Below are 26,165 nucleotides of genomic sequence, written 5' to 3' on the forward strand. Positions count from 1 at the left end.
TGCTATCTGAATGTCAAAATATTGGTGGGGAAAACACTTAAAAGGGGAGCAAAGAGAAACTGTGTTGGCACATTGGAGCAAATACATTGAAGTTAATGGGCCAGATCCTAAGCTGGTGTAAATCAGCATTATACTGTTCATGTCAATGGAGCTACACCAATTTGCTCTAACTGAGAATCTAGCACCTAATTCTTTCCATAGCTTGGTACACCCCTGAAAAAAGATCCCTTAGAAAGCCTTGAACTAAACTGAGTGTGATTTTATGGTATCTTATTTATGTATTCAGTTCGTAGAAAAAGGAAAAAGAATGGGCCTCAATAAGTGGAAACAACACATTTATTTGTAAACATGATTTGATAGTGTGAAATAGTTTGCAGCAATAAACAAAACTCAGTTTAATACCAGATTATCCATTTTATCTGAAGCTCACTTCAAATCAGTGTTTCTCTCAGTAAACTAGCTGATCCTCTTGAACTAAAGGTGGATTACATGGTAATGCCTAGCAACCCTTTTCTCAGATCCTAGTTCTACCCCTACGGTCTCCCTGTTCGTTTGACTCTCAGTGCACACTTATTTCTATATTTATTTAGGAAGTTACTAGTCCAGAATCTCCTTATGCCTTTAACACATGAGCAGAGTGTTAGGTCTGGTGCCAGGAATGCAATACATGAAAAAAAACGATTAGGAGAAGATCTGAAAAGAAAGAACACAACAAAACAAGCAAGCAAATGAACCAAAAACACAGAGCTCCAAAAATGAGCAACCGCAATATGCATTTCAACTTGGTTACATGATAACTTTTTTTTTGTTCCCAGAAGGCAATATACAGTTGTGAAGTTCAAATGTAATACAGAGGATGCTGTTTGTTAAAGTGGAAAGAAAGTGACAGTCTAGTTATAATGCCAGGCCTGTTTCCGATATGTCGGGGAAAATATGGACATTATTTGCCGAATGTCAGTTTCGGTTACTTTTCTTTAGTTCTAGGAATAACAGGGCATTGCCTCACTCCACTGATGCACACAACAAAGCTGAGAACGTTCCCATGCAGAGTTTTCTTTAGTTGTAAATTATATGCTTGGATACTGAGGCATGGCATTTCTTCTGTGGCTGAAGAACTGCCAAATCAATTTGTATAGGAGAAGTGGCTTTTATTTAATCTCTTGCTTGGTATTTATTATGGGCCAGATTCTTTCACCCTAATTCATAATAGTAATACCTTACTCTCTGAGTAGATCTACTGAACTGAATTTGACCAAGGCCGGTAGAATCCGGCTCTGTTTTAACCATAGACATAGGCCTGAGCCAAAAATTTGGATTCAGATCTAAATTTTCCTCCTAGTAAAATGGAATTGAGGTCATGGCCATTTAAAGAGATGTGGAGCAGCACACAGAGCCATACCCAAACTTCCTCCAAACTTTGGCACATGGCGTACAGATATGTGGTTCTGGTTTGGCTCCACATCCAATTAAAAATACTGAGAGCCTCGTTGAATAAAATCACAAAAGACCAGTACCATTCATTCATGTTTTGACTTTCAACTGGGCTTCGAAAATGCTCTTTGTGTAACTGGAAAAATGCAACAGTCAAGGTTTATTTCTGCTACACACTCTGGGATTGCCATAGCAATACTATGTAATGTAAAGCAAATATTTACACAACTAAACATGGGAATAGAAGTCAGTTTTACAATAGGCACTTCAACGAGGTTTAAATTAGAGATTAACAAAGAGCTCATGTGCTCAGAATTCTGTTTAAAATCAATCACAGGGGCCATCAATTTGCTCACAACTTTGATTTCATGCTAAACTGTTTTAAAAAGTAGCTTATGTGCAAATGGAGATCACAGCATGCAAGTGTTTCAAGGATCTGCTTCTTTTCACAGACTCTGTCTTTCAGGGGACAACCATTTGGGCAAATATCATGATTAAGATAAGAATTACATTCCCCAGACAAAAATATAGGAAATGATTAGCCACATAGGATTCTGTAATCGGAACATTTACCCCCCCACACATTTCTTTCATACAGTAAATACCGGATTGCTTTAGTTATGTCAGTGTTAGATTCATTCCGAACACAAGGAAGAAAATTAAGAATTAAATTATGTCTCCTCCTTTGAATTTCCTTGGGAGACTTGCAGGGATCCAAGAGAAGAACAAGCAACATGAACTCAGCATGACAGATTAGAGTTAAAACTCTTCACTTGACTTCATGCTGAACAACTGCACCAGTCCTGAGAAGTTCCTCGATGGCATTATCCTCATACCCCAGTGCACTCTTCAGTACCTCCACCGTGTGCTGTCCAACAAGAGGGGGAGGCTTGGGCTTTGATGCACTGAATTCACTGTATCTGACAGCTGGTCCTGTAAAAGAATGGACATCAGGAGAAATTATCTGAATGACTGATAACACGTGCTAGTATTTAAGGCTACGTTGGACTACTTTGTGTTGGTTTATGTGATGGTTATCCAACAAATATTATATTTGAAAATAAGCTTACCTTTTAAAAATATATTTGTGTTTATCGAACAAATTCCACATTAAAAGAACACACCCGTAATCCAGTTGTATGTCATTCACATGAATGCAACATTAATTCACTCAGGGCTCAGTCCAGTTGCCCATGACTAAACTGAAAGGGAGTTTTTCCATTGATTTTAATGGGAGTTGGGAGAGGCTCCAAAACACTTGCACCTGAAGGTGCACCATTTGAAGGTAACTGGATGACTTTGGAAGTTGGCAATGGTATACCAGGGCCTTTCACTTCTACTCTCTGTTCAGTCATTACTCTGATGATTGGTTGGTGCCCACTGGGTAGCCAAATGGTGCTCTAAATTTACTTCCTCGTGGACAAATGCCCAAATAACAACTGGCACAATTATTGGCAGTCTCAGCACAGAGGCCAACACTGAATGGGCATGAAGAACAAATGACACTCTCCCTCTGAGGCCTGAATTGAGGCGTATTTGCAGGGAAATGTACAATGGCACTTCTAGCACTGTATCTGCTCTTTGGAGAAATGAAGGATGCTAAATTTCCAGACTGGCCAATCCAAAACTTTTCTTCACTACAAAATTCAACAATGATTTTTTGGATGATTTCCCAAAGGACATCCTCTGTTCACAATCGTATCCTGTATTATATCACCATAACAGCTGACAAGCTGCATCGTGCACAGTTACTTCTCTGTTATTCTGCATGTAACACTAATGCCTCCATTTAGATATGTAAAGAAAATCACATAGCAATTTATCACCCCAAACTCGGTCCTTTTGACTTAGTTCTGAAAGAAACATTTGAATGAGAAAGAGGAAAGACATAGTGAAACTTATTTATGAAAACGATTCCAAAACAATAATTGGACACTATTTTTCTGATGACTTTCCCTTCCCTTTTTTTGAACAGAAAGAACTCATTCTTAGGTGCACTGAGTGTGAAATCTTAAGGAAGTGTGAGGGGTAAGAAATTGGCATGAGGACACCTTTCTGCCAACTCTTAGGGCTGGCTGGGGTCTGAACCAGCCCCAGTATAAGGTATAGCAGTTACAGGGCTGCTCTAACTTGTGCTAAATGAACAGTTCCCTAAGCACTGCTCCACTCATCTGAGCTTGCCAGAGTATGGCATGCTTCAGTCCTCCTATCTTTCACTCCCAATATGCCCCATCCCTGCCTCTGCACTATTCCAACATGCCCCTAAATGGAGGAGGATGGAGTCAGGGTCATAAAGTCAACACACTGTAATAAATGCAGCTCTCATGCTTCTTTTTAATAAGCTCAACAGATTGAGCTCTTTAAGTATCTCATTGTAAGGCATTTTCTCCAGCCTCTCAAATAATTTTGGTGGCTCTTTTCTGCACCTTTCCAAAATGTCAACATACTTTTTAAAATGTGGACAGCAGAACTCTATGCAGAATTCTAGTATTGGTCTCACCAATACGGTATACAGAGGTAAAAATCAACTCCCTACTCTTACTCATTACTCCCCTATTTATACACCCAAGGATAACATTAATGCTTTTTGCCACAGCATCACACTGGGCACTAATGTTGAGTTGTTTATCCACTATAATCCCCAAATCCTTTCCAGAGTCACTGCTTTCCAGGATACAGTCACCCAACCATTGTGGGTGACCTGCGTTCCTTCTTCCTGGATGTATGATATTGCATTTGGTTGTATTAAAAGGCATTTTGTTTGAATGGACCCAACTTAGCACACTTTATGACTGGTCTGTGTTCATCATTATTTAACTCTCTCCAATCATTTTGTCATCGACAAATGTCGTCAGCAATTATTTTATATTTACTTCCAGATCATTGATAAAAACATTGAATTGCATCATGTATAGTCCTGATTCCTGTGGAACCCCACTAGAAACATCTGCATTCAGTGATGATTCCCCATTGACAACTAATTTTTGAGATCTCTTGGTTAGCCAGTTCTTAATCCATTTAATGTGTATTTTATTGATACCGCGTAGTGCTAATTTTTAATCAGACACCTTACATTATATTACTTCTATGCCTCTATCTTTATTAACCAAACTTGTAATCTCATTGAAGAATGAAATCAGATATGTTTGACAAGACCAAATTTTCATAAAACCATGTTGACTGGAATTAATTATACGCCTTTAATTCTATAACAATTGAATCCTGCATCAGCTTTTCCATTATTTTACCCAGGATTGATGTCAGACTAACTGGCCTGCCTTTTCTGACTCCTTATTTTACCAACTTCATCTAGTAATAAGCTGATACAGTTGTTGAGATTTTTTTGTTGTTCCTAATATACTTTAGAAAACTCCTTCTTCTTGTCCTAAATCTGCTAGCCATGAATTTTTCCTGGTGTCTTTAGCTTCCCGTATCAATTTTTTACATTTCATTACTTTTAGTATATATTGATTGTTTTCTGGTTCCTCTTTTCTCCATTTGTTATGGTGGCTAATTGCTGCCTTCATTTCTCCACTGAATCAGGATGGACTTTTATCCTCTTTCTTGACCGTGTAATTTTGGCTTTTGGGCCATCTAATGCAGTTGTCTTAAAGAACTCCCAATTTTAATTCTCATTTTTCTTTCTATATTTTTCTTCGAAGTCCATTTTGTGCATAAGTTTCCTCATCTTTGGGAGAGTAGCCCTTTGGAAGCACCAAGCATATATATTACTGAATGGGACTATCTTCTGTTTGCCTATATTAAATGTAAAATTACAGTCCAGTGATTAATTAATATTTAGCCATCATAATGAAGTTCAAATAGAATTGCCTCATGCTAGGAACAATACCTTTTGTATTAGAAAATGATCATCATAATTTTTAGAAAATCTTATGCTGGCTCAAACTCTAACCTGGCCTTATGGCATGTCGAAAGAGCATTCACAAGCAATCATGCTGATTTAAATGTCCAAATGTGGGATAGGAATGCCCGTTTTGGTTACACATTGCAAAACTAGGCTCTTAATTATGATAAACTGCACTAGGTGAAAGATATTTTACGGAAGAGAAGAGTGATTATATGTGTGGGCATGAAAGATAACCAGAAAGAACCCAAAGTGATATTAATCTAATGTGCTTGATCAGAGAGAAGAGTATATTGCATACCAATGTCTGCTTTTAATTTCTTACAGGTTCCAGATGTTAGACAAATGATCGATCCTAAAATAAATCTTTTGAGTTTCAGTAACTACATAATTGTTTGCATGCAAGTATACCCTTCTCCAAATCCAGCCCTAAGGCCTTTCTAGCCCCACATAAATCACGTATTTTTCCCTTCCATTTTATCAGCTCTCATCCATAAACACAGCAAATACAAAATGTTCTGATATGTATAGCAAGAATAACTACTTAAGATTCTAAGTATAGTTCTCCTCTGAAAAGTGATTGTAAAAATGACGTTGGGGTTCTATATTTATTGTCTCTCCATGACTTCCAGCAGGACATTTTGTACATTGTGTTTCTGGATCACAACTGACTAAAAAAAGGTAGAAAAAAATGTAACATTTATTCACTGACTTTCAGGGGAAATGTACTCAGTTGACAAGTAGCTAGACTTTTATCCTATCTTCCAGCCTTGCAAATTCCACTTGGAGCTGAAAGTCAACCAGAGTTCTTTCCTTCCTGTGCATCGTCACTAGTAATAAAAGTTCTACAAACAAATCTTTGCTGTCAATGACACCTGTTCAAAACCCAAAGCCAGCAAAGGGTGTGCAGAGATGTTGCTGAGTGGCCCTAAAATAAGAACATAATAAACTGTCTGACTGAATTTACTGAAGAAGAAATACCATCCGGCTCTGTTCTGTAGGGATAACAGAAGTGGCAAGCAGCACTGGTCAGGAATTTTCCAAAAAAACTGTTTTTAAACAGAACATGCCAATTCATCAAAACTGAAATGTTTCATGGAAACGTTTCAATTTTGACAAATGTTCACCGAAAGACAGACAAAGATTCCAACAGAACTTTTCCTACCATGCAGTTTCTGTCAGAAACCTGCCTAGTTTCCTACAGCTTGCCTGGTGGGCTGTTGGAGAACCTGGAGATTCCAGGGTCCGCAGGTCTGGAGAATACCCGCTAGGTGGACTGCCTTGAGGCTGGGGACCCCAGGACTTATAGGCTCCCGGTTGCAGAGCCAGGAGCCTAGATGCCTTGGCTCTAGCAGGGGTCTGCAGGACGTACTAAAGATCCTGAAAGCACTGAGAATCCAAGCCAGAGAGAGGAGTCAGGGCAACCTGGGGTCTTCACAGAAGTCGGGGCAGCTGATTGCATCATTTCAAAAGAAAATCAAACCAAAACTGTCTGATTTTTCTTAAATGAAACTATTTTGATATTGGAAATTTCAAAATGGCTAGTTTGATTCTAAAACAAAATCAAACCTTCCTTTAAATGTCAGAATTTCTCACAGATAGTAAATTCCAAATTTTGACCAGCAAAAATTATAAGTAGCAAAAAATTATTTCTCTCACTTACGCCAACAGTTCTGATTCTGAATAAACACATGGAGAAACATAGGAAGATACTAGTTTTACATTGCACTTTTACATAGCAGAAATGCCCTATGACTGCAAAATTCCTTCATGCACAAAAATCTGAAAAGACTCATAAGACTTACGTAGTTAACTGTCTTCTGTTTTCACTTCTGTTTTTTGTCTGTGTAAATACTGATGATATTTTAAAACTGTGGTAGTCTGCATTGACATCAGTGGGCTTTATATAAGAACCATAAAGAAAGAAAAGGAAATGGATACTGACTAGTGCTGTCAATTAATCACAGTTAACTCACGCAATTAACTAAAAAAAATTAATCGCGATTAATTGGACTTGTAACAATAGAATACCAACTGAAATTTATTAAATATTTTTGGATGTTTTTCTACATTTTCAATATTGATTTCAATTACAACACAGAATACAAAGTGCACAGTATTCACTTTATATAATTATTTTTTATTACAAATATATGTACTATAAAAATGATAAACAAAAGAAATAGTATTTTTCAGTTCACCTCATACGAGTACTTAAGTGCAATCTCTTATTGTGAAAATGTAACTTACAAATGCAGATTTTTTTTTGGTTACATAACTGCACTCAAAAACAAAACAGTGTAAAAATTTAAAGCCTACAGATCCACTCAGTCATACTTCTTGTTCAGCCAATCGCTAAGACAAACAAGTTTGTTTACATTGACGGGAGACACTGCTGCCTGCTTCTTATTCACAATGTCACCTGAAAGTGAGAACAGACATTCGCATGGCACTTTTGTATCCGGCATTGCAAGTTTTTGTCATCGGCGTTTACCTGCCACATATGCTAAACATTCATATGCCCCTTCATGCTTTGGCCACCATTCCAGAGGATATGCTTCCATGCTGATGATGCTTGTTAAAAAAAAATGCATCAATTACATTTGTGACTGTACTCCCTGGGGGGAGAACTGTATGTCTCCTGCTCTGTTTTACCCACATTCTGCATATATTTCATGTTATAGCAGTCTCGGATGATGACCCAGCACATGTTCATTTTAAGAACACTTTCATCGCAGATTTGACAAAAACGCAAAGAAGGTACCTATGTGAGATTTCTAAAAATAGCCTCAGCACTCAACCCGAGGTTTAGGAATCTGAAGTGCCGTCCAAAATCTGAGAGGCACGAGGTGTGGAGCATGATTTTAGAAGTCTTAATAGAATAACACTCTGATGTGGAAACTACAGAACCCAAACCACCAAAAAAGAAAATCAAACTTCTGCTGGTGGCATCTGACTCAGATGATGAAAATGAACATACGTCAGTCTGCACTGCTTTGGATTGTTATCAAGTAGAACCCATCATCAGCATGTCCTCTGGAATGGTGGTTGAAGCATGAAGGGACATATGAATCTTTAGTGCATCTGGCACATAAATATCTTGCAACGCCAGCTACAACCGGGCCATATGAATGCCTGTTCTCACTTTCAGGTGACATTATAAACAAGAAGCGGGCAGGATTATCTCCTGCAAATTGTAACCAACCTTGTTTGTTTGAGTGATTGGTTGACCAAGAAGTAGGACTGACTGGACTTGTAGGCTCTAAAGTTTTACATTGTTTTATTTTTGAACGCCTTTTTTGGTACATAATTCTACATTTGTAAATTTAATTTTCATGATAAAGAGACTGCACTACAGTACTTGTATGAGGTGAATTGAAAAATATTTTTTTTATTTTTACAGTGCAAATATTTGTAACCAAAAATAAATATAAAGTGAGCACTGTATACTTTGTATTCAGTTTTGTAATTGAAATTAATATATTTAAAAATGTAGTAAACATCAACAAATATTTAAACTAAATGGTATTCTATTGTTTAACAGCATGATTAATCACACAATTAATTTTTTTAATCGCTTGACAGCCCTAGTACTGACATTAAATAATATTGGTTGTTATTATTATTATTTCCATAGTGCCGAGGGGCCACAGTACATGCTAGGCACTGTAGAAACAGACACCAGAAAGACAGTAATCAGTTTGATGACAAAGGAGTTTAAAGGTATTCCTTAATCCCAGACACAATCTAGTCATCATACGAGATTTTTACAAAAACAATATTCTTTGGTGCAAAAACCCGTTACATTTATGAGCTATTCTTAAAAGTGGCTGCATGCCTGATTTCAAGAAATTGTATAAATGCATTTATTTTACATAAAAACAGGCAAATTATATACTTAAAAGTTTCATGTGATTCTGCAGATTACTCTAAAATAATTCAGGAAAACTGGTACCAAAGCAGAAATTCTAAAGCCAAACCAGATATAAGCAACACTAAATTGTAATATATACCAAGTTATAGCATTTTTAAGGATAAAAGGCGGCGCTTTCCTCTAATTTGTAAATAGGGACTTCTATTCTCTTTTGCTGTACAGTCAAATTGTAATCTAAGAATTTGTAAAAATCAGATGTTCAGTATAGAGAAAACCAATATATCTCAGTATCTTCTATAGAAAGTTACATTACAGACTAGGACTACACAAGAAAATTACACAGTAACCATAAAATATATGCATTCCTTGATCAGTTATTATTTGGTACATCATTAGTCATATGGCATTTCATTTTTATATTGTTCTAAATTTAGCTACATCCATTCACAGGGGCTACCTATGATCTATCATTAATGATTCCATGTTCTTTCCTCATGTAAAATTCCACTTGACTTCAGTGTCAGTTAAGAGTGGGTAAAGGCTGCAGAGTTAGGCCTTAGCAATCCTAGAACCCTAGTGGACATCATTGCCAACTCTTCAAAGAACTAGATTCCAGAAATCAGACCATCAAATGCTATACAAATGTTAATAAAACTCACCTCTGAGGTAATGATTACTACCCCTTGAGGCACAAACAGGTGAATTGCCTTGATCAAGGTTACACAGCTTCAATGGGTGCTGTGTTGGTGGGCTGCTGTGCCCAAATGCAGCAGTATGGACACACTGGATTGAGGTCCAAAAGGGAGCTGCAAGTAGAATACAGGAATTGTGACTCCCAGCCCCTTGCTCTAATCACTACACTACACCTCAGTGGACTAGTATTGTGTAATAAATGGACAAGACCACGTGAAGAAAAGAGTGAAGTAAAAAGAGTTGCTTAGATTAGACTTCCTTTTTTCTTTTAAATTAGGATTTAGGTGCCACATTTTCAGCCTCAAGTAAACACAAACTCACCATTTCTTTTACTACGTCTGAAATTCTACACTACAGCTACTTTATTTTGACTTCTTTGGCGCATTGCTAAGATATACGCTGAAGATACTGCTTAATCTTCAAGGCTTAATAATGCAACAATTAGTCAAGCTTTTATATCAGTTAAAATTACGATAGCTACAGTACTAAGCTGTCTCACAGTCCTCCCCAGTACTTGAACTCAACATCACCATAATAAATTCTATTTATTTGACGCCTATCTGCCATAGAATTCCAGGCGCCAAACAAAGCAATAAAGTTAAGACACATCAAACACATTAAAACATAAGATAAAAACAGATAAAACCACTGAAACATCATCATACCATAGAAAGGGCCTTAGAGAATTAAAATTAAGTGTCTATTCAAAAAAGGTTAAATATGTGGCACTCCTTGGAATTTGTCACAGGGCATTTCTGAGATGAAGGACTGCAGAAGCAAAGATAAGACCTGTCTAAGTCATAGTTTGAGCACCAAAAGCTCCATTTACCTGTATTAGTGCAAGCAACAAGAGATAAAATCCTTCGCCATTCTGAGCTGGTACACTATATAGGCTGCTGGATGCTCAGTAAGATAATTCTGACTCAATTTATTACTGGTATTAGAAGTGAAAGTTAGATCCTTGAAATCCCTTCAGAGATGCAGAGCAAAGTACATAGTACTTAATAAACAGAATCACCTTCATGTCTTTCCAATAAGTAACCATGCTGTAGCATTTTGCACCAGCCACAGGCACCGTATAAGAATTTTTCTGCAGCCCAGGATACAGCATATTGAAGTAGCCTCAATTGCACAAAGGCAAGCATAACTGAAAACCACAATGCCACAACACCAGACTACGAGCGAGAACTGTACAATAGCAAGCATAATGAATATTCAGCTCAGGTATCGGCTACAGTCTGACAATATTTTTGAAGATGGTAAAAATCAGCTTTGACTGCATTTCAATATCTAAAATCTGCCCATGATCAAGATATTATATATAACTGCCTTTGTTTAATATTGATGACCCAAACCTTACAGAAATATAAGAGAACTAAAGCCAAAACGGGCTTGAGGAACACTACACAAAATTCCATGACAGGACTGTAACACCATGACACTACACAGGAAAGCAGGCCTCTTCCGCAGAATCACCTTAATGTCAGGTTTTAGAACCTTGCACTAAGACAAGTAACTTCATAACTCAACAAATAACTCATGTTGGAAGGTGGGTCCCACTAACTCCAACCCAGGATGTAAGAGGAATCAGAGTGTTTTTGAAGCAAAGCAAATCAGTGCCTGGAACAGCCAAGCTTAGGAAAATATTTAGGTTGAGGTTTGTGATTATTTGTTATTATTTAACCGAGCAATAAGGACAAAGGCAAGAGAGGGCCAGATCTGGTCCACCAGGCCTTCTGTTTGACCCACCAACCTGTTCCATCCTGCTTCTTGCTAAGGGCTCCACTATAAGGATGGTCCCACTACCTGGCTCTGGCTCACCCTCGGCTCCAACCCCTGCACTGAATCCCTGCTGGTCCCAGCTGCACCACCCCCAAGTTGACCCATCTCTGAGTGCTTTCCCCTAGCCTCCACCCAAGCAGACACCTAGTAGCTTGGAGGACGCTCTGCAGCCATGGTGAGAAAAGGGCTGCGTGGCAGGGGAGCACAGGGGACAGAGCCACCAACAGCCCTGGCCAGCTGGAGCCAGGAAGTGAGGCCACCCTTATAATGGTGCCCCCAGCAGGGAGCAGGAAGGAACAGCTGACACCCAGCAGGCCAAACAGAAGGCCCTCACTGAAGGCAGCTCTAGCAATCCCTTGCCAGGTGGCCCCTTTCCTGCCCCGGGCCCCTACTACAGAGTGTCCTCTGAGCTGGCAGGTGCTGGCCTGAGGATGGGGAGGGGCGCTAAGATGTGGGTCAGAGCATGCTGATGATGATGATGCAGCTGGAACTGGACAGCAGAGCTCAGGAGCTGGAGTTGCCAGGAGCCTGAGGCAGAGCCAGAGCTGAGTAGAGGGGCCAACCTTGGTCAGAGCTGGAGCCAAGTAGCAGGGCTGTCCTTACAACAGACTCCAGCTGGGAGAAGGAGCCGGATTCAGGCAGGAGGCAGGGACAGGATGGACTCTGCGGGGAGTGACCTCCTGCTGCCCTGCGCCTCTCCCAGCTCCCCCACTGCTTCCCTCTTCCTCCCATCTCTCCTCCTCAAGCAACACTAAGGAGGCTCTTGTCTCCTGCAGCTACTCCCCTCCCTCTCACCACCTTCGGGACTGAAAATCCTGATTACCCAAATGTGCATGAGGGACACACTACTCATTCGGATAATCAGGATTTTCAATTAATTGGAATTCGGATAAACAGACTTTACCTGTACATAGCATGATGATAAACAGAAGGAAAACAAACTGAAGTGCATTTCCAAACATGTCCCTGATTGGCCTAGCAGTCTACATGCCATGCAAAAGTCAGCCAAAGTGCCATCTTTGGCACACGTGGCATTAATTGCCAATCCTTGCCAGCTAGGTGAAGAATTGGTGTGCTTTCGTTAAAGAGCAAGCACCTGGCAAGCCTTTTGGCCATGCAAGATTTGGACATTGCCTTATCTGGACACCCAGAAAATGTAATTGAATACCACTGAGCTAGAGTATCAGAATCTGCAGAAGAATCTACCAACTGCAACAACTTCCCCATTACTCTCCTTGCACACAGAGTGAGCACAGCATTTAAGACACTGACAAGGTCAGTCTCAGCTCTGTATCCACAACAAAAGCCCAGTGAAAACTGTCATCTATCTATATATGATTTCTGTCTACACGTCCCTCAACTTCACACTTAACCTTGACCAAACAAATTATTAACTTATAAACAAATAAGCTTATAATTTCCAAAACAACAAACTTGCAGGGTGAAACACTTTTCAGTAAATGAACCCGAATCATGCTTGCACCAGAAATTAAAATCCTCAAGATTAAGGACCCACAGGAAGTCCAATATCACAACTGGGATGAATTCATCAAACTGTTAAAAAAAATTCCCAAATCCTATGTAGTGGTCTCAACACCAAGAATTTCTGAAATTTTGGTTTAACATTTTATGCAAGGGACAGGTTTCAGTGGGCCTCATAAACACTGACCACTGTTGGAAATGTAACGCCTTTGGTGTCCCTGTATCAAGAATTTGGTATGAGGTGGGTCAAAGGACCAATTTCATATTGGATGCTAAATTGGAGCCCTCCACCCTAAGTTTTGTTCCTAGATATATTCCTGATACATGGAGGTTACCTGGTAACAAGACGATGTGGTTCCATCGTGGAGTTTTGGTTGTTAAAAAATTAATCCTGAAAAAAAGGAAAAGTCTCTCTCCACCAAACATTGACGACTGGCTCTGTGGTATGGCTGACCTCAGAGTTAATGAACGACTGGAATTCCACAGAAAGGGCATGCCCCAAAAATTCAAAATGGCAGATGTTTAAGAGGTCTATGATTAATGCAGATCCTGCAGATAGATATATCACTTCCACTCCCCGCCCTTTATCCTAACCCTCTTTACTTACATTATGTATTATGATGAATCTTGTACTTTGGTATATTTGTTGTATTTGAAAAAAAAATAAAAATGATAAATAAATAGGAATAGATGCTCAGTGCAAATAATTTGCCCATGTTGGGCACATTCTCCACACTCAGGAATGACTGCCAAACAAATGGATAGCCATATCATCCACTTTTCAGACATGAATGATAGATTAATTAAAAAATCTTGGTTGGGACAAGGTGGAAGACACTGGGCATTCAAAGTAGCTCAGAATACTGAAGACTCACCCAGACTAAGCTTGGGTGCCAGAACATGACTTTTTTTCATTCTCAGCTCTGGGCTTTTTTCTTTGTCGACCCTAGAGTTGAAACCCACTCTCTGACCAAATCCATCAAATCTTTACACTCACTGCCTTAAAATTCACTTATTCCAAAAGTCCTTCCCCTTTAGTCCTCTTCTTAGGCAAATGCTATCAAACTGGATCACTGAAAATCCCAAACCCCTGAACTGAGTGGATGTGAAATCTGGATGCAAATTTAGTGTCTTGCACCCATCTCTAATATCTACTGAGTATAGATCACTGGTCCCCAAACTGTGGGGCACACCTCCCTAGACAAACATTTGGGTGGTGGGGAGGGCATGCAATGGAGTCCAGGCCAGCCCACAGGGGGTGGGGAGGGAGTTCCACCCAGCGCCGCTCTGCCCCCAGCCCAGCTCCAACCCCAACTGCAGCTCCACTACACCCCGCCCCCTGCCCAACTGCAGCCCCAGCCACAGCTCCACTCTGCCCCCAGCCCAGCTCTGCCCTCATTCCCTCTCTGCCCCCTGCCCAGGTCCGCCTCTAGCCCCACCTGCTCCCCCATCCCCAGTTCTGCCTCTAGCTCTGCCTTCAGCCCAAGCTCCACTGCGGAGGAAACCTTGGCTGTGCAGTAACTGTCAGGCAGGGGGCACAGCCAGATAGTACTGGTAAGGTGGGGTATGACAGAAAAAGTTTGGGCACCACTGTTATAGATTGTTCAAATTGCAAAACCATAATTAACAACACAGTGGTACTTGAAAGAGACAAGTGAATCATGAGTTCTGATGCCTCTAGCATTGGTCATGGTCAGACACAGGACACAAGGTATCAGACTAGCTAATCAGATCATTTTTGGATGCCTCCATCACACAAATTTCAAGACATCCATAACACCACGACCAGACATGAAATACCAGCAGTTATATACAGTATGCATTGTGGTACCATCCATAAATAATACTGAACTGTTTCAAAAGTCATCAATTTATAAACACCTTCATGGTTTTTTTTTATTTTTCCTCCTTGATAAAGACCTTTTTGAATGAAATGTCAGGATTTTTGCCTGTTGTAGCAAATAAACATATTACAGTAAGTTATTAACTATGTTACTTGCTTTTGGTTCGAATATGTCAAAGTAATTTCCTGTGAAAGCCGGACTTTGGTATATTGATTTTATGTCAAAAATCTTTCAACAAATACCATACACACACACATTTTTAAAATATAATTTAATTGCAGAAGTGACACAGAAGCACTGTTAGTTTTTTTAAATTGTTCCTTACAAGTGACCTGCAAAGGAAAAACAAATCGGATTTTTGCCTTTTTTGAAGATGAGCTGGAAGTTTTGGGATTTTTGTCAAATAAAAAAAAAACCTTCTCCTTTTTGTTTAGATTAGAAATTATTATTTCGTTTATGATAACATCAAGGGATCCCATTGAGAAACTGAGACAGTTCCATAAAACATTTCAATGTTGAAGAAATAGCATTTTCTGACAGAAAAAAGTTTAGTCAATTTTTTCAATCAACTATAGTCTTCATCTGTATAGCAGCCAACAAATCCTGATCATTCCAAGTCTTCACTGTAAATGACAACCCGCCAACCTATCCAAATATGAGTTTCATGGAAATTCTTGGAACTGTATGTCCAAACAAGACAACTGAATCTGACTGAGCAGCGCTCACTCTTCCATACAGGGTGGATTATTTTAAAATCACCAAGTAGAAAGCCTCAATTTAAATGATCAATTTTAATTGACTTTCCCATTTGTACTTCAGTTATAAAGAAAGGTGCATTCCCATTGGTAGATATAACCTTTAAAATATGTTGATTTACAACTAAATAGAGCCTTAACACTAGGCTTGGTACATCTTTTTGCTTTTTTGCTGTTTCAGTGACTGAAGATGATGCTGATGACAGTATTACGCCTTGTGAACTAAAAAGGCCAATATGCAAGTGACAGTCCTTTCCGCATGAAGTGCATAGGTAGCTTAATGCCAAGGAAGAGATCACAATTTGTGCATGCTGAGTCTGCTGCTGTTTATGACTTGGCCTCTTTGCCTCAAGGTCCATACGGTGATTAATCTCAGACTGGGTAACTCCATTGTTGACTGTTGCTGGCCAGTGTGATCTATCTGTTGTTGTTAACTCCCAGCTGTCAATGTTGCACTCTTTCAATTTATGCTTCAGTGCGTCTGTGACGGGGCATTTGCCTCACACTGGCCTGTAAGGGGTGAATGTAGTCTTAGGGAGGCTGCACAGAAAGCAGCCAATAGAAGAGGGGTTGTGGGGAGCAGCCAATCAGGGCTGGACAGGCCCGTATAAGAAGAGCTGCAGAACAGAGCAGCTTCAGTTGCTCCCAGGATGGAGGACTGGCTGCCTTGCAGGAGGAAGAATCTTGGTGAGAGCAGTGCTGGGCAAGATCAGGGAATGAGAGAGAGCTCCTGGCTGGCTGCTAAGACTGGCATGCTGAGGTAAAGGTTGAAGAAGGTTCTAGAGCTGCAGGGAAGTGGCCCACAGAAAGGTACTGAGAGTTTGGAGGGTATGCATCATGTGGCTACCATCTACAGGGTCCCTGGGCTGGGACCCGGAGTAGTGTGGGGGGTCTGGGTTCCTCCCCCATCCCCACTGGCCACTGAGGAAGTGGCTGGACTGTCAGACTGTGTTACATTCCCCCAGAATGGGGGAGCACAAAGTGCAGCACAGCAGGAGGGCTGTGTCCTGAAGAGGACATCGTGGTCCTTGGAATGACACAGGTCCAGGAGCAGATGTGACATCACCAGAGGAAGGTGCACTGGCTAACATAGCTAATCCCCAGGACAGCCATTAGAAGGCACTGCAGTGGTGAGTCACACCCTGTCACAGTGTCCGTGAAGTATTTCTTCTGCACACCTTGTATGCAGTTGCCCACTTTAAGTTTGCCATACAGCAACTGCTTTGGCATTCTGGTGTTGTCCATTCTCAACACATGACCAGTTCAGCGTAACTGTGATGTGATAAGCATAGCTTCAATCCCTGTGGAGCAACTACATTCCAGAACCTCATTATTGGTAGCTTTATCCTGCCATTTGTTGCTCAGCATGGCATGCAGATGTTGTAAATGGAATTTATCTAGAGCTTAATGTGATGCCTGTAGTAGGTCCAGGTCTCATATGCATACAACAAGTTGAACAGGACAACTGCTTTAGACTTTTACCTTGGTTTGAAGCTTACTACCATTTTGCTGCCAGACTCTGCCTGATTCTCTGCCAAATGATGAACTCGTTTTGTTGATATGACTTATCAGCTCTATGTCTATGGTAATATCTATTGTCTATGGTAATATCATTTGACAATATAGCAGAATCTGCAACAGCATTCAGCTGTGTGTTGCTGATGGTGTCTCTTGGTTTTTTGTAGGTGTTGTGGGGCATGAGTGCCCTGTCCCATTTTGGGGTGGAGTAAGGGTTGCTATAGCCTCGCAGCCAAGTCTGTGTGACCACTCTGGGTCTCAGGGGTAGTGTGGTCTGATGGCCAAAGTCAACACGGCTGCCCTTCTTCCGGGGTGGGGTAGCTTTATGGCCGGAGTCAATATAGCCGCTTACTCTACTGGGGCTGTGTGGCCTAGCGGCCTGAGTCAATGGGATTGGTGAGGTGGGATGCTGCCCCAGGATCGGTGGGGGCCAGGGTAGAGGGACCTGGGCTCTTTACTCCACCAGGTCCCAAACCCAGGGCCATGGCGGTGGTGGGGTTGCCTGCCACCAGCTCAGCAGGGATCCTGCCAAAACATGCCAAGTTAGTCTCTGGTTCTATAACCGATTCCTTGCAAATTTTCCCTGGGTCACTTTCTACCCATTTCTCCGCGGTGTGCCACCTTGGGGTTCCCATGGTCAATCCTTCTTCTGGGGCACCCAGACTCAGGGGTTCATGGGTCATCACCATCCAGCTGGCCTCTGTGTCCTGAAGTGCCAGTGGTCCTTCTGCAGGGGCCTGCAGCGCACCTTCTTTCTCTCCAGCTGTCAGCCCTGAATGAGCTGGGCTGCTCCCTTTTATATCTGGTCTCCAGCCAAAGCATTCCCAGCAGGGCTGAGGGGGCATGGCCTCCTCTTCCCAGAGAGAGGAGTTAACCCCTGCAGTACCAGTGAGGGGCATGCACGCCCCATAACAGTAGGGATTCCCTGAAACAGGTTGATATATCCCCTCTGTCTTTTTTTCAGACTGTCACTCCATATCTTTCTGCAGACTCTGTGAATCTGTCTGTAATCAGTATCTCTTCTAGAGTATGTGCCTCTAGAGCACAGCCATCATCATAAAACAGCTCATGAATAATTGCCTCAAACACCTTCATGGAAGATCACAACTGGTTCTGACTAAAGTTTTTAGCAGATCAGAAATGTGTCCTGATACCGACATTTTGGTCTCTTGTAGCATCATTGGGCACTGATGCATAGCAGAGATTAAACAAGAGTGGATCAATTACACAGCCCTGCTTCCTACCATTAGCAATAGGAAATGGGTCAGACAGAACATCTATGCAGACTTGTCCAAACAGTCCATCATGAAATAGCCTCAGAATGTTGATGAATTTTTCTGGGCGATCAAAGTCACGTAATTGCCAAATCCCAGGTCTACTGACCATGTCAAATGCTTTAGCCAGGTCCATAAAGACAGTGCAAAGGTCCTGTTGCTGTTCTCTGTATTTATCCTGCATCTGATAGGCTACAAATATCATGTCTGCTGTTTCTCATGTTGGCCTAAAACTGCATTGCGATTCCAATAGCACATTATTAGCAATGTTATGTAGCAGATTAAAGAGTATTCTGGTCAGACCCTTTCCAGCAATGTAACAAGATACCACAATAGTTACCACAATTGGACTTTTCACCCTTCCTCATGTATATGGTGACGAAGGTGGTGTCTTTGAAGCCTTGCAGTACATCTTCAGAACTCCATATATTGAGGAGTCCATGCAGTCACTTTAGCAGGATCTTGTGTCCATACTTGAACATTTCTGCAGGAGTGTCAAAAGATCTGGAAGCCCTGCAGTTCTTTGTGACAATGGATGGGGCTGTGTCCATGTTGTTCCATGGGGGCTGATCCACTACTCTTATTAGTACCTCATCTGTGGTGTTGGACCTTGTGTTCAAAATATCACTGAAATGCTGTTGCCATGTCCAAAAACTTATCCTTTGTCAGTGATCAGGTTTAGGTGAATAGCACGCTTCAAAGACACTGTAGTGGTATGTGTAGGACCACACATGTCTCTCAAAGCAGCATAGAAGTCTTTGGACTTATGACAGTCATCATACCCCTGGATTTCATCTGTCTTGGCATTCCACCATTGATCCTGCATGTCTCTAAGCTTAGATTGGAGGTCATGACACAGTTTCCTGTATGTTACAACTATGTTTACTGGGACATAAGATATAAGAATTTGACAATGTTTTTTTTTATGTTTATGTTTTTTTAGTGAGTAACTGTTGAATTTCTGGATCATTCTCATCAAACCTATCTTGATTACATCATTTTGTGGTACCCAAGATGGTGAGAGCAGGTTGATATACAGAGCTGCAAAAAGTTGCCCACTCACTGTTTACATTAGCACTAGTAGACAAGTCAGGATATGCTTCTACGGGCACAAGTCAGGATATGCTTCTACAGGCACAAAGCTCTAAAGATTTGAGCAGGTTGCACAGCGGAGCCAAGAGGCCAGTGAAGAAGCTTGGCAACATGTGACCTCCAGAAGAAGGGGGAATGTCCGGGTTCCAGCAACGCGGACACAGGTAACTAACCGCTTTCATGTTCTCTCCACAGGTGCCATTGCGGAGAGTGGACCAGATGATATATCTGGGGGGAGAAAGCAGAAGGAGACTCTGGTTGGAGGTTTGAGATGCTGGTTGGAAGGCATGAGATGCGCTGTCCTGAGGTTGGGGGTTCCATGACCACCACTCCCAAGAGAAGGAGGCGGGTGGTGGTGGTCGGGGACTCTCTCCTCCGGGGGACTGAGTCATCTATCTGCCGCCCTGACTGGGAAAACCGAGAAGTCTGCTGCTTGCCAGGGGCTAAGATTTGCGATGTGATGGAGAGACTGCCGAGACTCATCAAGCCCTCGGATCGCTACCCCTTCCTGCTTCTCCACGTGGGCACCAATGATACTGCCAAGAATGACCTTGAGCGGATCACTGCGGACTACATGGCTCTGGGAAGAAGGATAAAGGAGTTTGAGGCACAAGTGGTGTTCTCGTCCATCCTAACCGTGGAAGGAAAAGGCCTGGGTAGGGACCGTCAAATCGTGGAAGTCAACGAATGGCTACACAGGTGGCGTCGGAGAGAAGGCTTTGGATTCTTTGACCATGGGATGGTGTTCCATGAAGGAGGAGTGCTGGGCAGAGATGGGCTCCACCTTACGAAGAGAGGGAAGAGCATCTTTGCGAGCAGGCTGGCTAACCTAGTGAGGAGGGCTTTAAACTAGGTTCACCGGGGGAAGGAGACCAAAGCCCTGAGGTAAGTGGGAAAGCGGGATACCGGGAGGAAGCACAGGCAGGAATATCTGTGAGGGGAGGGCTCCTGCCTCATATTAAGAATGAGGGGCAATCAGCAGGTTATCTCAAGTGCTTATATACAAATGCACAAAGCCTTGGAAACAAGCAGGGAGAACTGGAGGTCCTGGTGATGTCAAGGAATTATGACATGATTGGAATAACAGAGACTTGGTGGGATAACTCACATGACTGGAGTACTGTCATGGATGGTTATAAACTGTTCAGGAAGGGCAGAAAAGGTGGGGGAGTAGCACTGTATGTAAGGGAGCAGTATGACTGCTCAGAGCTCCAGTATGAAACTGCAGAAAAACCTGAGTGTCTCTGGATTAAGTTTAATAGTGTGAGCAACAAGAGTGATGTAGTGGTGGGAGTCTGCTATAGACCACCGGACCAGGGGGATGAGATGGATGAGGCTTTCTCCCGGCAACTCGCAGAAGCTACTAGATCGCATGCCCTGGTTCTCATGGGAGACTTCAATCACCCTGATATCTGCTGGAAGAGCAATACAGCGGTGCATAGACAATCCAGGAAGTTTTTGGAAAATGTAGGGGACAATTTCCTGGTGCAAGTGCTAGAGGAGCCAACTAGAGGGGGAGCTTTTCTTGACCTGCTGCTCACAAACCGGGAAGAATTAGTGGGGGAAGCAAAAGTGGATGGGAATCTGGGAGGCAGTGACCATGAGTTGGTTGGGTTCAGGACCCTGACACAGGGAAGAAAGGTAAGCAGCAGGATACGGACCCTGGACTTCAGGAAAGCAGACTTCGACTCCCTCAGGGAATGGATGGGTAGGATCCCCTGGGGGACTAACATGAAGGGGAAAGGAGTCCAGGAGAGCTGGCTGTATTTCAAGGAATCCCTGTTGAGGTTACAGGGACAAACCATCCTGATGTGTCAAAAGAATAGTAAATATGGCAGGCGACCAGCTTGGCTTAATGGTGAAATCCTAGCGGATCTTAAACATAAAAAAGAAGCTTACAAGAAGTGGAAGGTTGGACATATGACCAGGGAAGAGTATAAAAATATTGCTCGGGCATGTAGGAATGAAATCAGGAGGGCCAAATCACACCTGGAGCTGCAGCTAGCAAGAGATGTCTAGAGTAACAAGAAGGGTTTCTTCAGGTATGTTGGCAACAAGAGGAAAGCCAAGGAAAGTGTGGGCCCCTTACTGAATGAGGGAGGCAACCTAGTGACAGAGGATGTGGAAAAAGCTAATGTACTCAATGCTTTTTTTGCCTCTGTCTTCACTAACAAGGTCAGCTCCCAGACTGCTGCCCTGGGCATCACAGCATGGGGAGTAGATGGCCAGCCCTTTGTGGAGAAAGAGGTGGTTAGGGACTATTTAGAAAAGCTGGACGTGCACAAGTCCATGGGGCCGGACGCGTTGCATCCGAGAGTGCTGAAGGAATTGGCGGCTTGGATTGCAGAGCCATTGGCCATTATCTTTAAAAACTCGTGGCGAACCGGGGAAGTCCCGGATGACTGGAAAAAGGCTAATGTAGTGCCAATCTTTAAAGAAGGGAAGAAGGAGGATCCTGGGAACTACAGGCCAGTCAGCCTCACCTCAGTCCCCAGAAAAATCATGGAGCAGGTCCTCAAGGAATCAATTCTGAAGCACTTGCATGAGAGGAAAGTGATCAGGAACAGTCAGCATGGATTCACCAAGGGAAGGTCATGCCTGACTAATCTAATCGCCTTCTATGATGAGATTACTGGTTCTGTGGATGAAGGGAAAGCAGTGGATGTATTGTTTCTTGACTTTAGCAAAGCTTTTGAGACGGTCTCCCACAGTATTCTTGTCAGCAAGTTAAAGAAGTATGGGCTGGATGAATGCACTATAAGGTGGATTGAAAGTTGGCTAGATTGTCGGGCTCAACGGGTAGTGATCAACGGCTCCATGTCTAGTTGGCAACCGGTGTCACGTGGAGTGCCCCAGGGGTCGGTCCTAGGGTCGGTTTTGTTCAATATCTTCATAAATGATCTGGAGGATGGTGTGGATTGCACTCAGCAAATTTGTGGATGATACTAAACTAGGAGGAGTGGTAGATATGCTGGAGGGCAGGGATAGAATACAGAGGGACCTAGACAAATTGGAGGATTGGGCCAAAAGAAATCTGATGAGGTTCAATAAGGATAAGTGCAGGGTCCTGTACTTAGGACGGAAGAACCCAATGCACCGCTACAGACTAGGGACCGAATGGCTAGGCAGCAGTTCTGCAGAAAAGGACATAGGGGTGACAGTGGACGAGAAGCTGGATATGAGTCAGCAGTGTGCCCTTGTTGCCAAGAAGGCCAATGGCATTTTGGGATGTATAAGCAGGGGCATAGCAAGCAGATCGAGGGACGTGATCGTCCCCCTCTATTCGACATTGGTGAGGCCTCATCTGGAGTACTGTGTCCAGTTTTGGGCCCCACACTACAAGAAGGATGTGGATAAACTGGAGAGAGTCCAGCGAAGGGCAACAAAAATGATTAGGGGTCTGGAACACATGACTTATGAGGAGAGCTGAGGGAACTGGGATTGTTTAGTCTGCAGAAGAGAAGAATGAGGGGGGATTTGATAGCTGCTTTCAACTTACCTGAAAGGGGGTTCCAGAGAGGATGGTTCTAGACTATTCTTAGTGGTAGAAGAGGACAGGACAAGGAGTAATGGTCTCAAGTTGCAGTGGGGGAGGTTTAGGTTGGATATTAGGAAAAACTTTTTCACTGGGAGGGTGGTGAAACACTGGAATGCGTTACCTAGGGAGGTGGTAGAATCTCCTTCCTTAGAAGTTTTTAAGGTCAGGCTTGACAAAGCCCTGGCTGGGATGATTTAATTGGGGATTGATCCTGCTTTGAGCAGGGAGTTGGACTAGATGACCTCCTGAGGTCCCTTCCAACCCTGATATTCTACGATTCTATAAGCCAGCAGGGTCACAAAAGTAATGTTAAAACAGCTGTCCTCGTGTAGCTTCATCTTTTATTCACTTTAAGTTGAGCCACCTGACTGGTTTAGATGATGACTTGTGACACACTGGTCAAATTACTAATAACAGTTGGAAGTGAATCATGTAATGGTCTCTCCAGCAGTATGCCTGTGCATGGCTGCAGGGACTTGTACATTGTGTAGATCTTGCCAGCGGACGATGACGTAGTCGATAAGATGCCATTGTTTGGATATCCATGACGTTTTCTTTTTGTCTGGGAGGCAGAAAGAGGTATTTGTGATTGCTAATTGTTGTTTGATGTCCTCACTAAGTAGCGGACTTCCATTGCTCTTCTCTCCCCCAATCCCATGCTGTCCAATGGCATGGTGCCACATTACTGCATTACTTCCAACCCTTGCATTAAAGCCCCCCATGATAATTGCTTTAAGATTAAACTCGATAAGTTTATGGAGGAGATGGTATGATGGGATAACATGGTTTTGGTAATTAAATATTCATGGTAAATAGGCCTAATGGCCTGTGATGGGTTTTCAGATGGGGTAAGATCCAAGTTACCTGGGAAAGAATTTTCTGTAGTATCTGGCTGATGAATCTTGCCCATATGCTCAGGGTTTAGCTGATCGTCATATTTGGGGTCGGGAAGGAATTTTCCTCCAGGGCAGATTGGAAGGCCCTGGAGGTTTTTCGCCTTCCTCTGTAGCATGGGGCACGGGTCACTTGCTGGAGGATTCTCTGCTCCTTGAGGTCTTCAAACTACAATTTGAGGACTTCAATAGCACAGATATAGGTGTGAGGTCTTTTTTAGGAGTGGTGGGTGAAATTCTGTGGCCTGCATTGTGCAGGAGGTCAGACTAGATGATCATAATGGTCCCTTCTGACCTAAGTATCTATGAATCTATGATAATCAGTTTATCTGATGCTGATAGACATGAGTTTGTCTAAGTCACTACAGAATTTTTTTTCTCATATTTGGCATTTGTCTTGGCCAGAGTATAAGAACTGATGGTGGTTATGTACCACTTATGTTTCAATGGCAACTGTAGAACCATAAAATAGATGATCACCTATGCCTTTAGGTAGACTTTCAAGCTTGGAAACAATGGAGTTGTTAAGGCAGAGCCAACACCCAATGGTTGTGGCTCTGAAGATGGGTGATGCTGTCAGAAAAACATGTACCCTGCACCAATCTCAGTGAACTGCTCTTCACAGTGAGTCTGGTTTCACTGAATGTGGTAATGTCAGCCCTATACCCAGCGAGTTCTCTTGTAACAAATGCTGTGCCTCTCTCAGGTCAGCTGGTGCTAGGTTTGTCGCTTAAAATTCTAATATTCCACAAAGCTATTATAACTGGTGCTGTGAGCTGCCCACATGCAAATCTGCAACTACAACTGCCATCTTCATCATGCCTGTTGCTTCACCACTCACCCGTAACTGTAAGACTTTCCTCCATCATCAGAACACACGCATGAATTGATTTTAATGGTAATGGCTTGAGTCTCGCCATCCATGCTCTCTCACCTATTCACCTGTGCTCCAGTGGCATGCATTCACAAGACGATTGGCAGGTGTTAGGGTGTAGTCCAGGGGTGGGCAAACTTTTTGGCCCGAGGACCACATCAAGGTTGCAAAACTGTATGGAGGGCCAGGTAGGGAAGGCTGTGCCTCCCCAAACAGCCTGGACCCCTCCCCCATCCGCCCCCTCCCACTTCCCACCCCCTGACTGCCCCTCTCAGAACCCTTGACCCATCCAACCGCCCCAGTTCCTTGTCCCCTGACCGCCCCGTCCCAGTCCCCTGACTGCCCTGACCCCTATCCACACCTCCACCCCCCAACTGCCCCCCCAGGACCCCACCCCCATCCAACCCCCCAGCTCCCTGTGCCCTGACCGCCCCCTGCCCAAACCTCTACCCCATCCAACTGCTCCCTGTCCCTTGACTGCCCCCCAGGACCACCTGCCCCTTATCCAACCCGTCTCTGCCCCCTTACCACACTGCTCAGAGCAGCAGTAGCTCGCAGCCATGCCGCCACACTGCTCGGCAGGAGAGGTGGGCCAAAGTGCCGGTGGTGCAGTGCGCTGACACTGCAGGGGATGGGGGACAGCAGGGGAGGAAACGGGAGTGAGCCTCCCCAGCCAGGAGCTCAGGGGCCAGGCAGGATAGTCCCGTGGGCCTGATGTGAACCACAGGCCGTAGTTTGCCCACCTCTGGTGTAGTCTATGGCTGATGCGGAATCATTCCATGTGCTTTCTATAGTAGCAGACAACTGCTATGCCTATATCCACTTGCTCAGAGGTGGATTAGGGGTTTGTGGGGCCCTGGCCAGAGCAAGTGGGGGCCTCTCTACACACCTCCTGCCAGCTTGCCCTGCCCTGCGCCCCCTCCAGCCCAGTGGAGTGGGTCAGGGCGCAGGGTGCCCATTTTTCGAGGGAGTCCCCAATTGGTCAGGGCCCCTGGGCATGGGCCCCTTTGGCCCAGTGGCTAATCCGCCATGCGCTTGCTGCACCATTGTAGAACATAACACCCCTATTCAACATTGAAACCACTGAGGTCTTCACTACCAACCCAGCAGCTAGAGGCATGGGCTAGCGAACACTGGTGGGCCTGTTCACTACACCTCTAGGGCCCCATGCTGCTCTTTTTGTTACCTAGCAGGGGACCCTATCACTCTATAGATTTATTAAGAAATTATATAGCTTAATATTTTCAGAA

At 43.1% G+C, this 26,165-nt stretch overlaps 1 protein-coding gene across 5 annotated transcripts in view; it reads right to left on the reverse strand.

Annotated features, from left to right (window-relative positions):
- Nucleotides 1–318: 318 nt before the first annotated feature.
- Nucleotides 319–26,165, reverse strand: part of SUGCT (succinyl-CoA:glutarate-CoA transferase) — a 485,165-nt gene continuing 459,318 nt past the window's right edge. For all 5 annotated transcript variants that reach the window (XM_084621188.1, XM_084621190.1, XM_084621191.1 and 2 more), the window contains one exon: nucleotides 319–2,364. In XM_084621188.1, the coding sequence (XP_084477314.1) occupies nucleotides 2,201–2,364 (164 nt within the window). In that variant the 3' untranslated portion in view covers nucleotides 319–2,200. The remainder of the gene's footprint in view (nucleotides 2,365–26,165) is intronic.

Source organism: Lepidochelys olivacea (assembly GCF_965140295.1).
Source record: "Lepidochelys olivacea isolate rLepOli2 genome assembly, chromosome: 2".
NCBI lineage: Eukaryota > Metazoa > Chordata > Testudines > Cheloniidae > Lepidochelys > Lepidochelys olivacea.